We start from the raw sequence: 14,433 nt of genomic DNA on the forward strand, positions 1-14,433 counted from the left end.
TCTGTCTCATTAGACAATTGGCAAATTCTCCACTGTAACCCAGGAGACACTTCCCTGCAGATGAAGCTCTAGTCCGACCCTGCTTGTACCCTGCCTGAACTTTGACAATCTAATTTCTCCTCCGTGCACTTTAACACTGCTCTGATGAGTTCTTAACGCTGCTGCCAAGAGGTTTTCTTGGTGTCACGGCTTCCCTTTCTCAAGATGAAGTCTATCCGTTCTATTTTGGAAGACAACCCAAGTCTGTGCTCTCAGCTTTCAAGATGTTTCCCAAGATCCTCCCAGTCAGCTTCCCATTCTGAACTCTTTCAAATGACACATCCTCTCTTGGGCTCGCTGGCTGACGGTCTTAGCCCTACCCCAACTCCTGTCAGCAAGTCCTGCGCCAAGCCACACCCTCTTCTAAAACATTCTCTCTGCCTCAGCCTACCAAATTTGCACCTGGCATTTGGGTTCCTACATTTCACTGTCTCCAAAACAAAGTTCTCATCGGACTTAACTCTGGCTTCTCCAAATTTAAAAAACGTTGCCCCTTCCCAGCACCTCTGCCTGGGGATAGCACAACAGGTCCTGCTAAGACAGAGGGCACGGTGTCTCTGTTAGTCAGGTGGCTACTTGGCTTTGTTCTATGGTCTGTACATTCCTACTGCCTGTTTCTTTCTATACAGTCTCTCAAATTATTAATGTTTTAAAATCAAACACTAACTCTTACATCTGTAATACAATGCAAAAGAAAGAGGTATTTAATGGAACAGTTTAAACTGAGGGTGTGCTAGGCTGTTAAAAGCAACAATATAACTGCTCCATCTGTCAAAACAGGACAAAACAGAACAAAAAGCCCACTCCTGCTGCTCTGCAATTTCCATATTTTTTATAAGAAAATTAATCCTGAGAATGAAAATTCTATCAATTAAATATTAACAAAGGGTTCGTAATTCATCAAAGACTATGAGTTTTATAAGCCAGGAACTATGCTAAAAAAAAAAAAAAGGCCAAGTATTACTCAAAAGCTTACAAACTGCAAAAGGTTAAGTACAGGCTAAAACTCCATTAGGTTCCCAACTTGATCAGTTTATGTAACTCAGAAGGTGGAAAAACTTGGAATCTGGGCCTAAAACAACACTGAATTATTTCCATCCAAGTTACGCTACAAGGAAAAAAAATGTGAAGTTTGAAAACTTTCCTTTCAAAAGCCAGATTTAGACAAACTGAAGGAAAAAGGAATGAGATGCTGTGAGTCCAGCCCACTGCAGCTTCACAATGACCTATTTTGCCCTTTTCAAGGAGAGCTCTCTTTCCTATTCCTTAAACAGCAGCTGCTTACCTAGTCAGCTCAAAGTCAATGTGAATCCTACGTGGCCGGGTTTATGCCAGGTTCACAAACTATGTTGGTATTGTGTAAACTTCCACGACTGCATGACCTTGGTCACAAGGACTAGCAGTTAAGTCGGCTTGACCAGTGTGGAGAAAATACACAATCAGCAGAAATGCCGCTTAGAAGTACATACTTTATCCAAAGTGGGCAAGAGTCAGAGAGCAAGGCCCATGGGTCACTCTTGCATAAACATGCATGACTGTCACTGTTCCGTCTACCTGGTTGTGCACCTGAACTGCTGGGGCCGACGCTGGCTTTCGTGTGGGCTGAGGATGCCAGCACCACCGACGTCTCAACACAGTTTCAGAGCCATGTGGCCAACTGCCTGTCCAACATCTGCAGCTGGCTGCTGGCCTTGCCTTTGCCCCAGAGGTCTCTGCCAGAAGGGGTAGTGCAGCTGTGCTCACTGCCCAGAAGATGCCAACTCCTCTCCCTGGCCTCAGCCCCACCACAGGAGGTGAGACTGTTGGCAGCATGGGGAGCAGCTGCTTGGTACAGAACCAGGGGCAGAGGCTGAGGGTAGGCAGACTTTTTTTGTCGCTCCAGTAATAGCAACTTTGGATGTGGGCTATTCTCCCAAGAGGTGATGAGGGAGGTTATGAGAAACACATATACTGTCACAAAAGTTTGCTATGCCCAACCTAATCTTCCCACATGCACAGCACCATGCTCAAGGAAGCAGAACTATGCCATTTGCTTTGTTTTATTTTTTATTAAGCACTCAAGGATTCTACGGAGAAGGCAATGGCAACCCACTCCAGTACTCTTGCATGGAAAATCCCATGGACAGAGGAGCCTGGTGGGCTGCAGTCCATGGGGTCGCGAAGAGTCGGATACGACTGAGTGACTTCACTTTGACTTTTCACTTTCATGCATTGGAGAAGGAAATGGCAGCCCACTCCAGTGTTCTTGCCTGGAGAATCCCAGGGACGGGGGAGCCTGCTGGGCTGCCGTCTATGGGGTCACAGAGAGTCGGACATGACTGAAGCAACAGCAGCAGCAGCAGCAAGGATTCTAAGGTCATTACCATTAGGATGGCCTATGTCACAGCAAGGGGTTAAAAGATGAACTGAACTGATCAGATTCCCTCTCTCCGGACTCCAACTAGAAATATGAAATCAATTTGCCCCCTGGAAGCACAGAAAGGAGCACATATGCAGAGAAGAGCTGACTCATGATGATGCGGAACATTACAAGGAAGAATTAATAGTGCCTACTGTTCAAATCCCTGCAGCCTGCCACCCCCGAGCACAGTCTCCATGACACCTGGTTGTATCATGGCTCCTATTTTGGGGCTCTCCTTGTTCCTCATAACCATAACCTTAATTTGAAGGAGCACAAGAGAACTCTCTGATCCTTGCAGTCAAAGACCTTGCCTACAGAGCAATGCACTCACGTGCAGAAACAGCGTGGCATCACCCAAGAGGCAGGATCTTCTGGTTAAGCTACAGCTAAAGGGCAGCTCAGACCTATAGCCTTCACCTAAACCAGCTCTTTGGAAATATCCTCAGCTAGTTAAGTGTGACCAACAGAAGAGAAGAACTCAGGAAAAAGCCAAGGATCACTTTCAGTTTTAAATAGCTATGAAAGCGTGACCATGGATCATATAGCTTAAGTTGCTAAGTTTTATATAAAATCCAGCCTTCCAAATAATAGCATAAGTTATCAGACTATATACTTTAGGTCTATTTACCCTTCCCACAAATTACACACCCTAGCAAAACAAAAACTACTTTTTTTGATAATTCACCAGGTGAAATAGTACATACTACTGGTCAGCCAGGTTCAAGTCTATCTAATAAGAGCTGTGTGCTCTTAGCAAAAGACACATCACGTCTTTGAGTCCCAGCTTAAAATAAAGGCTGGATTAGAATGAGATGCTCTTTAGGGCAGCTCTAACATCTGATGGACTCTGCTTCTCTCTGCACAAGTAATGAACTCATCATTCGCAAAGATAAAATCCACTCATTGAGCAAATATCTGAGGGCTAGCCACTGACGCAGGTGTGTAAGGTACTGAGTATAGAGCAGAGAACAAAATCCCTGGTCTTATCAAATTTACACTCCAGGGTGGAAAACAAAAAAACACATACAATTTTTTTTTCAGGTTGTGATAAGTATACCTTATCACAAGGAAAAATAAATAGTGAGGGTGGAAAATAAAAATAAAATGAAAGTGAGGACTAGACAGCAAGAGAAGAGAGGGGCTGCTATTTGAGATACGGAAGTCAGGAAAGATCTCTCTGTGAAGGTGACATTTCAGCAGAGTCTGTCTATGGGAAGAGAGGAGCAATCCATTTAGAAATCTGGGTCAAGACGGTTTCAGACAAAAGGAAGTTTCAGACAAAAGACTAAGACCCTGAGAAGACTTTGTGTACTTCAAGGAAGAGCAAAGGAGTCAGTGTGGCCAGAGAAGGTAAGGCAGAAAATGACTGCAGATGATGTCAAAAAATACCCAAGATTCAACAGACGAAGAGGACCCAAGAGGAAAAGGTTTAAACTTCAAGTACAAGAGTCAGATCAATGTGCTTTCTGGCTTCTGTAGGGGTCCATTACATTCCAAACACATAGGCAAAAAGGTAAGTCCACAACTGCAATGTACCATTCATCTGACTTAAAACTAAGCAAAAAAATGTGCTGCAGATGTCCAAATTAGCATAAACTTCATAAAGAAGATTGGTTTGGGAAGCCATGTGATATCAAATCCGGAGTCATTAGGACTTTCATTTCTTTCAACTCTGGTTAAGCTTCTGCTGCAAATTTATCCTAAAGAAGAATCATACGAAAGGATATATTAACAGAAGCATTATTTATAATAGCCTACATGACCAACAAGCAAGTAAATTATGGTGTAATAATAGGTGAGGCAGCCACTTAAAAAATAAGAAAATTAAGCAGAAACATGGGAGGAAGGAGAATAAAAAACTGTAACTCTGCTATTATTATACTCCCACAAAAAAGATATATATGAATAAAGACTGGATGGAAACAAAAACGATGACAGTGGCTCTGCTAGGGAGGCAGAATTATTCTTTTTCCTTATAGAATAACACTTATTCACTGCAAAACAGATTGCTTTCTACTTCATTACAATACTAAGGCCTTGAATTAGGATAACAACAGAAATTACTATGATCCTGTACTTGACAAGAGAGCCACACGCATCTCTACTCCATGAAGGACTGCTCAGTAACCCTAGCGTATCTGCTGGTGCTGACTGTTGTTGCTCGAAGCTTCTTTCCTTTAGCTGCCATGGTCACAGACACAACGCCAGTCCTTCACTCCACTTCATCTCTATTGCCATGGCCTCTTTCTTTCTGGTTCCTGACAGAACTTACTCATGGCTTTTCACTTTCTTCTCCCTCCTCTCTATAAACTTGACTCTCAAGAGATGTGTACCTGCAGCTTCAGACTCTTCCCAAACTCCCCAGCCACAATGTCAAGTGCCCGTGAGGAATTTCCTTTCAGATAAGATGTGAGGACATACCAAACTCTGCATGTTTTTAATCAGATCAACACCACACCAAACTGGTTTTCTCTCTGTTGACTGTCCTACATTCAACAGTGCCAATTCTCCCGTTCAGTGGGCCTATCATTTAACACGTGATGGTGAACAAATTACACTCTTCTGATTTCTTACTCTTTAACATGGGGCTAATAAGGGCGCCTATCTTGTGGAGTTTAAAATAAGATTAAGCACAGAAAATAGTAACCCACTCACTGCCTAGCTGACAACAAGTCCTTAATAAACATTTGCCATCCTAATTATCATTATTCTAGCCCCCAGAATAATTATCATTATCTTACCTCTTTTATCCCTGTCTAGCTTTTAAGACTCAGTTCTTGCACAGCCCGACCTGTGCCCCTGCCATGGAAGTGTGAAGTCTTAATCCCTGCAGCACGAGGGAAGTCCCCAGCCCATGATAATCTATTCCTCCTCTGGATGCCTAGGATTTTCTTTTACTCATTTGTCATTAACCATAAGTTGATCTGTATTTTCTTTAATAAAAATAACATCACTCATAAACCTACTGTATGCCAGGATGATTTTAAGTACTACACATGGATTCATCCATTTTAGTCCTCATCACAACTTTATGAAGTAGGTACTCATATTACCTCTCTTTTACAGGTGGTGCAACTAAGGAATAGAAAGGCTGAACATCATGCTTAAGGTCATACAACTAAGAGGTGGGGTAGCCCAGCAAGTCTAGTTCCCAAATTCATGGTCTTTACCATTACTTAATGTTTCACATCTGTGTTCTCACGTCTCCTCTGAAAAACTGCAGTCTTCTCAAAAACAAGAATGGTTTCTTCTCTAGATGCCCCACAAGGCCGGAGAGTATAGACTCTTCCACAGACAGACGGGCAACAAATATTAGATGGATTGATAATCTCAATGTTACCTGATCATCTGCACCGGGACGCAGGCCCTCTATCGCACTTATTCTGTTCTCTCACCATCCACTTGTAGTAACTATCTTCGAATTACCTTAGCAACCAAGCTACCTACATAGTGATGTTGATTAGCATTTTGTATGAATGCAGGGATTGGTTCATGTGCTAACATTTGGGAGAACCTCTCTTTCCAGCACTCACAATTTCAACTCTGCTATTTCAGAACTAAAAAGCATGAGGATGCAATGTCAGGAAAATTCCTCAATATTCTGATTAGCTGAATCTCTTTTCATCATCAAGAGCCAAATGCAGAAAACACAAAGCAACACTTTGCTTTAGTTTTATCAGTAACTATTTGGAAGTATGTTAAATTGATATTTCTATTTGACCCAACTACATTCTGTCTTTACCCCAAACACCACAGAAATGCCTTTATATCTACTCTCTCTGGGAGACTAGAACAATTGAGGGAAGGGAAAAAAACTGTATTTCTTTCCAAGGCTTTCTTCTGCATCATTTTCTCCTTCATCACAACATTCCAACCACACTTCCTTCATTTCTTCAAAGGAAATAAAGCCCTTTTCTCACTATTTCCCACATGGTATTCCTCTGGTTGAAAATAGCTTCCCTACACTTTCTAGCTAACTCCTCAATAATCAGTTCTACCTAATCCCTGTTTTCTCAAAGACACTCTATATCCTCAGTCTCAACTGAAGTCCTCTTTTTAAAAGTCACTGCATTCTCCATTTTTCCTTCAGAGAACTATTGTAGTCTGTAACTGTGTTATTTTATGATTTCCCCCAGAGGACTCTAAAGTTCAGAAGGTCTGAGAACACATCATGAAGACACAATATGCCTTCCATGCTTTCTTCCTTCCATGTTCTCAGAGGTGCTCTGGAGAACACCAAGCAATGACCTGCTTGTGGCCCACACACAAACTGTTCCAAAGGGTTCTGCATATCCTCAAAGAGGTGATCAAATGCCTCAGTGGCTTTGTGCTATTGAGAACCCCAGTCTCCATCCCCTCTCACTCTGCTGGCCCAACAACACTTAAGAGAACAGCTGACGTATGTGGTCGCTGATTCTTTACATAGATATTAAGCTCTCCATAGTTCAATGAAATGGCCATGGTTTGACAAACTGTACTCCAAATCTGTACAGGCATACCTGCTGGATACACGAATGATTCTGTTTATTTCACTAGGCACACATGTTCTAAGAAAAAAACAGAAGGACTTCATAGTGTATGGTTCTTATTTTCCTCTTATGTACACATAAGCCTAAAGCATAAAGCCAAAGAAACTGTGCCTAATGGCCAAGCTGCAGGGACCTAAGAAAAGTATAACTGACAAGAGGAGTATTACCAAAAAAGCACTGACCTGAATCAAAACCCGAGGAATTCAAAGAAAAGCAGAAACAGCACGAGGGGGCATTATTAACAAGGCACAAAACAGTTTGGAATAAACTACTTAGGTGTCCCCAGTGTTCAAAGCAATGGGCATGGAATCTCAAAGTTACTTCAACCTTGGACTAACACCAAATTTCTTTAGGTCCTTCCAAAATAGGTCAACCTTCAGACTTTGGCTGAGAGCAAAACACAACAGGAGCCAAAAGTTTAATAATTATTTCTCCTCCTTGACCCCAAAATCACCAGAGAGGCAAGCTGCTCTCTGAGGATGCAAGCCTGAGGACCAAAGCCAGGGGATCCAGATCCTCTGCTTGGCCTGGCTCTCACTAGTCCATCTCAACACTTAACCTCAGTCGTGAAATAAGGGCAACCTCTCTAATGTCCTACAATTCTGTTATTGTGCTGTTAAACAGGAAGGGCACCCAAACCATGGAGAGTTCACAGAGCTGCTGAGCTCTATACTGCTCATACCAACCCAAATGTTTTCTCTTTAACTCTCAGAGACAAATTTAAGTGGGATGTTGCGGAGATGACACATGTACCAAAAAGGCAGACAAGAATAATGGTGGTCCATTATGCATAAAATATGAGTAGAGATGTGAAAATATTTAGTTTGGAAAAGAGAAGAGAAGACTTGAAGGGAACTGATAGTCCTTGATGTACCCAAAAACATGTCACAACAATGACTTACTCTGTTTTACTTTATTGGACACGACTGACCAATGGGTAAAGACTGTATGACCATATATATGCTCATTTTCACTGTTACTTTTACAGTGATCATCTCCAACAGAAGAACAAAATTTAATACTCAGTTATGTCTACATAGACTTCCTCTGAAATAAATGCCTCCTTTGTCACTGGATGTCTCAGAAGGTAAACAATTCTCTGGGCTACAGAAGTCAATAAACTTTCTGCAAAGAGATTTGAGGGCCACGTAGAGTCTCTATTACCTATTCTTCTCTGTGTATGTGTTTTTACAACACTTAAAAACATAAAAACCATCCTGAGCTCACAGGCGAAACAAAGAGAGTTTGTTGACTCATGTTCTACAGGTGTGCTGCCCAATAAATATGAGTCACACATGTAATTTAAAATTTTCCAATATCTACATTTACAAAGCTAAAAATCAGAAACAGGTGAAGTTAATTTTAATATATTTTAATCCAATATATCAAAAAAACTATCATTGTAACATGTAAACAAAATTACTAATGAAATCCTTTACCTTTTTAAAAAATAAGTCTTTGAAATTCAGTGTAGAGAAACAAGAGAGATGACCTTTCAACCAATACTGAATTCTAATGATTCAAATCAATAAGGAAAAAAAGGAACTGTCAATAAATGACAGCTGGGACAGCAGGCATACTACCTGGAAAAACAAAGGTGGATCTTTTCTTGTTCCTTACTCCATTATCAATCCCAGACAGAAATGAAATGTCAATGAAATAAAGTAAAATAATAAATTCAAAATGCCAGAAAGGATGCTATTTTAACCATTCAGATTGGCAAACATTGAAAAAGAGCCATATCTTCAGACCGTCAACAGAACAAATTTTCACAAATTAGGTACTACCAGTCCATGGGGTTGCTAAAAATCGGACATGACTGAGCGACTTCACTTTCACTTTTCACTTTCATGCATTAGAGAAGGAAATGGCAACCCACTCCAGTGTTCTTGCCTGGAGAATCCCAGGGATGGGAGAGCCTGGTGGGCTGCCGTCTATGGGGTCGCACAGAGTCGGACACGACTGAAGTGACTCGGCAGCAGCAGCAGTGGAATATAAATGTGTATGATTTGTTAAGGAAAGCTTGGCAGTATGTATAAACATGTACCTCACTTTTGCAAATTCACCCTAAGATGTCATTAGAAAAAAGCAAAAAAATAAAGCCACAAGGATATTCACTGAAGCAGCATCCATGAGAAAAAACAACTGAAAGCAACTTAAATGTCCTCAATTTAGTTCAGTTCAGTCACTCAGTCGTGTCCGACTCTTTGTGACCCCATGAATTGCAGCACACCAGGCCTCCCTGTCCATCACCAACTCCCGGAGCTTGCTCAAACTCATGTCCGTCGAGCTGGTGATGCCATCAGCCATCTCATCCTCTGTCGTCCCCTTCTCCTCCTGCCCCCAATCCCTCCCAGCATCAGAGTCTTTTCCAATGAGTCAACTCTTTGCATGAGGTGGCCAAAGTATTAGAATTTCAGCTTTAGCAGTCGGACACGACTGAGCGACTGATCTGATCTTCCAATGAACACCCAGGACTGATCTCCTTTAGAAGGGACTGGTTGGATCTCCTTGCAGTCCAAGGGACTCTCAAGAGTCTTCTCCAACACCACAGTTCAAAAGCATCAATTCTTCGGCGCTCAGCTTTCTTCACAGTCCAACTCTCACATCCACACATGACCACTGGAAAAACCATAGCCTTGACTAGACGAACCTTTGTTGGCAAAGTGATGTCTCTGCTTTTGAATATGCTATCTAGGTTGGTCATAACTTTCCTTCCAATGAGTAAGCGTCTTTCAATTTCATGGCTGCATTCACCATCTGCAGTGATTTTGGAGCCCCAAAAATAAAGTCTGACACTGTTTCCACTGTTTCCCCATCTATTTCCCATGAAGTGCTGGGACCAGAAGCCATGATCTTAGTTTTCTGAATGTTGAGCTTTAAGCCAACTTTTTCACTCTCCTCTTTCAATAGGACTGACTATCATTAAGGATAATGTAAATTTCTTATAGAAAGATGTTGACATTGCTGGGGGGAAATGAAGGTTATTAAATATTAGCATATATACTGTGATCCCAATTATGTAAAATTTTAAATTTCATATAAATGTATGTATTCATAAAGAGATATAAGAAAGATATTTAATAAAATGTATACATTTAATAAAATGATCATCTCTGACAGAGGTATATTTGGGTTAATTTTATTTGGACATGATCATAGATGTGCTTATTTTCATTTTTCACAATGATCATTCTGCACCTTTTATCCCAGAATCATTTTTATAACCTTCTCAGAATGATTTTTTTTCAACTAGCACTCTTAAAAATATCTCTTACACATGTCTAAAGCACAATAGTGTTGGTTGTTTATAAGATGTGTTTGAAATTTAATTTTAAGAATAAATACATACTCAGTCTCAGGGAGGCAGAGGGAAGGTATCTTTTATACATGTCATTTTATAGAGTGTATCACACGCACCACAGCATGGTGGATACATTCTTTCCCTAAAATGACAGCTGCCTTCATTCACATGTGCAACTAGTACTCTCAGGAACATCTTTTTATACATGTGACTTTACAGAGTGTATTACATGCAGCGCAGTGAGATGAACTCATTCATTCACTGAAATACCAGGATTCTGACTCAACGAACCATTAAGCATTGTTAAAAACATGTTTTAAATATTTCTTTAGTGTCAATATATGCACCACAAAGTGAATACATTCCTTCACTGAAATAATCAGCATGATGATTTTTATCTTTTTAGACTAATATAAAACTTATTTTTAATTTTAAAAAATTACTGGAGAGGATTAACAGAAGAAAGTTAAAAGCAAATAACCTTATATTTAGTGAATAAATTATTTTCATAGAAATACAGTGGGGAGAAGTACAGGTGACAAATCTAATAAACCAGAGATAAAAGGAAGCCGCCTGCCATTTCTAGGCTAAGCTATAATTCAATTCCTGTACAAGGCACAGGAAGGACAGGTATTTAGACTCCATCTTCTTGCGGTGAGTACTGTTACACAATAACACACATCAAAGCCCAATTCCTTAGAGATGAAGGACATCCTTGAAACATGCAGACCATAACACAAGAAGAAAACTTTCTCTGTAGCTCAAAACACTCTTCAATATAAATGTTGGAACATACCCAGAATTAATACCATCAGAAAAGTTATCTAGATTCCACAAAATGATAAACTAAAGTGATATATTTTTCATGCCCTCATAAACCATCAAAAAAGCCTACCAAAAGTAAGGAAAGCAAGGTCATGGAAAGGGAAGCAAGGTCATGCTACTTTGCCCTCTACCCATCACCAGGCTAAGTCACTTAAGACACAGTCATGGATAAAGGTAATTTGACATAATGTCAGTCTTCTGTCACTAGCTGTTCCAAGTTTGGGGTTTTATAAGATCTATAAAACTACAGGGCTAGGGCTACAAATAAAATTTTATTCAAAATAATCTTCTCCATTGTTGACAATCCTCAAAACCCTAGATCTTTTCTTCCAATTAATGAAAAGTTAGCCAAGGCTCCTTCACAGCAGACTCACAGGATCTCATTGTCAATAAAAGTAGATGCCCTGAAACAATCAGTACGCTCCTGGGGGAACAGTCTCCAAGACAATCAACATTAAAATGATTTCTTATTGGGGGGAAAAGTCAAAAGCTATTTCCAGAGTTAAAATGATGCATTTTATTGAACTATCACGCTAGTTCTCCAACCGGCGAACAGTGCAGACATTTTAAGCCCATTACCTTTAGGAGGAAAATACGACTTGCTTTCAGCTTTGTGAGGCCAGTCTACCACAAGAGGTCCAAACCTGCGAAAGCTGGCAGTGATCTCATCTACAAAACAGAGAAGGAATGTTAGCAGAAGAGAAAAACATACTGCAGACAGAATAGCATCAAACATATCTTTTTATTTGAAAATGTTTTTTGAGAGCTGTTTTCTAAAGCATTCTTTACAGAAGTCAAATTTATTAAGTGAAATACCACTGTTGGGGGTACATTTGGTTATCTACTATCAACCACGCAGAACGTGTTTCAAACTATAATTCACTTCCCTTCACTTTCACTAAGCCTGATATAAAGAATCTGGAAGAAAAAAAAATCTGACATTAGCAAAGGTGACTACTCTGTCAAAGAAAAAGGGGACTGTAAAGATAGGAATGTTCTCTGTTTTTAGAAAAAAAAGGCAAAATACACAAAATATTTAAAATACATTTCTACTTATGTGAAGTAATCTGAGATTATTAATCTCAGATTATTATTATTGATATAAGATTCTTTTAGAAATAGATACTATTCTTTTGGTGAGGAGCAGGGACAATAAGTGACTTAAGGGTAAGAAAAAACTAAAAGCCAATGGCCTCTTTCTCTTACACGTATCTACCACACATCCTATAAAGAAAACATTTCAAAAGTTATAGCTTAACAGACTTATCTTTACCTTCTGACTTTTGATTCAAAGCAGAAGGTTGTAACAGAGGTCCTAATCAGTTTTAAGCTGCCACTCTCTCAGGACAGGGAAGCCTGGTGTGCTGCAGTCCATGGGGTCGCAATGAGTCAGACACGACTGAGCGACTAAACAACAGCCATGACCAAAAACTTTGTCTTAAAGAAAAATCCAAGGGGTTTTTCATTAACAGGTATCTCTATAGATGAGATTAACACTAGTCACAGAATAGTTTAGAGAAAAATGAGCCCTCAGCTGTGTATAACTTCAAAGCAGTAAGCCTAAAGTAAAACCATTTCTCTCATTATGAAAAAAAGAAAATCATGATAAACTAAGAGAAATGTTATAGCTTGAATAACACTGGCAAAACAATTGTTTTAACAATATTTTTAAAGCAGATCCAAAGGCTACTAGAACTAGAGTTGCTTTCTTCCCTTGAGTTAACTCTGTCACAATTCTATTTCATTCTTCTATTCAACAAATATTTACTGACAACCTATGTGTTGACCAGCTTTAGGCACTAGTGAAACTCACTTTTGGATTGCTAGTATCTCAAACATATTATTAAGAAATATTCTCATTAGCCTCAATTCTTTCAAAGGCAAGAGGGGTTATTTCATTAACAGGTATCTACATTAAAATATGAAATGGTATGGTGTGATGCATAGGAACAAAGTTCTGGAATCAGATGTATTTTGATTCCAACCACAGCACTAGTTACATAACTATTTCTCTCTGATCCTTAGTTTCCTCATCTACAAAATGGAGTTGGCAGGAGATGACTTAGAGGAGAGCTGTGGAGTTTAAACGAGATAATATAAAGCACTTAGCACACAATGGGCTTACTGGAAGAGTTTCGTAAATATTAGCTCTCATTATCATTTAAAAATGTGACCCAAAATTAATAACAAGGAAATGAGAAGCTGTTTGGAGACTGCCACGTCTGAAGAGCAGACCAGAGGTGCACAATCTCTTTCTTTTCCATCTACTGAGCATCCTCATCTCCTGACACTAAGACATGAAAGTCCTAAAGCTGTCTTCGAGAGGAGAGGTAGGGTCAGATCACACGAGTAATAACTCTGGCCTTCATTAAGCCATTAGTGAGTGCATGGTACCTTCATCGATATCAGGAGGAAGGCCTCCAACAAACACCTTTCTAGAGTAGCGCTCTACTCGCTCCCCGTTCTGACAGCGAGTGGGAGAACTTAAGCCAGATGACAAAGACTGATCGCCGTGACTGTCGTCCAGGAAGGCATCTTCAAAGGGAAAGAGAGAAGATCGACCTGAAACAAATGCGGGAGTTTCTATGGTTAAAAGTAGTTTCCTAGACAACACGTGTTTTATTAGGAGCCAAAGCACAGAATGAAGCATTCCAAAAAATACATCCTAAACTGTGGTTTTTTTTTTTAAGTATTTATTTATCTGGCTGTGCTGGGCATGCAGGTTCTTTGATCTTTAGTTGCAGCATGTGGAATCTAGTTCCCTAACCAGGGATCGAACCCAGGCCCCCTGCATTGGGAGTGCAGAGTCTTAGCCACTGGACCACCAGGGAAGTCCCAAACACTGATTTTTTTCAATAGAATAAGCAACTGCAGATTACCATGTCTAGACAAGTTTATAGCATCAATTTAAAAAAAAAAAAAAAAAACTTTTTTATTTTGTATTGAGGTATGGCCGCTTAACAATGTAGTGATAGTTTCGGGTGAACAACAAAGGGATTCAGCCATACATATATGTGTATCCATTCTCGCCCACACCCTACCCCCCTCCCATCTAGGCTGCTACACAGCATTGACCAGAGTTCCATGTACAGCATCATTTTTTGTGTAAAGGTATGTACAGCACAGAAGTGACCGGATGGATACTAAGCAAGAAGCATAAAAAACCACAGCTGTTTTTTGCTGCTAAAAAATATCACTACATTTTACTCATACAGCCCCTATCTCTGCTGCTAAGAGTATTCAGCAATCACTTTCCCTTTACCCAGGCATTTCTTAAAGGGAAGAATAAGATAAATCTTTATTCACAGATTTTGATTGCTCTTTATGGTAACCTC

At 40.0% G+C, this 14,433-nt stretch overlaps 1 protein-coding gene and 1 non-coding gene across 11 annotated transcripts in view; both read right to left on the reverse strand.

Moving 5' to 3' along the window:
* CPEB3 (cytoplasmic polyadenylation element binding protein 3) overlaps positions 1 to 14,433 on the reverse strand; it is a 263,323-nt gene that overhangs the window by 126,385 nt on the left and 122,505 nt on the right. For 9 of the 10 annotated variants that reach the window (XM_059881919.1, XM_024985731.2, XM_024985732.2 and 6 more), the window contains 2 exons: positions 13,493 to 13,660; positions 11,678 to 11,767 (listed from right to left, as the gene is read on the reverse strand). In XM_059881919.1, coding sequence (XP_059737902.1) covers positions 11,678 to 11,767; positions 13,493 to 13,660 — 258 coding nt within the window. The remainder of the gene's footprint in view (positions 1 to 11,677; positions 11,768 to 13,492; positions 13,661 to 14,433) is intronic. The other variant, NM_001193228.2, reaches the window with a different exon arrangement.
* TRNAG-CCC (transfer RNA glycine (anticodon CCC)) lies at positions 13,857 to 13,929 on the reverse strand. Its single transcript has one exon. It is a non-coding gene; the product is annotated as a tRNA-Gly (tRNA).

This window comes from Bos taurus, chromosome 26 (assembly GCF_002263795.3).
Source record: "Bos taurus isolate L1 Dominette 01449 registration number 42190680 breed Hereford chromosome 26, ARS-UCD2.0, whole genome shotgun sequence".
NCBI classification, from domain to species: Eukaryota; Metazoa; Chordata; class Mammalia; order Artiodactyla; family Bovidae; genus Bos; species Bos taurus.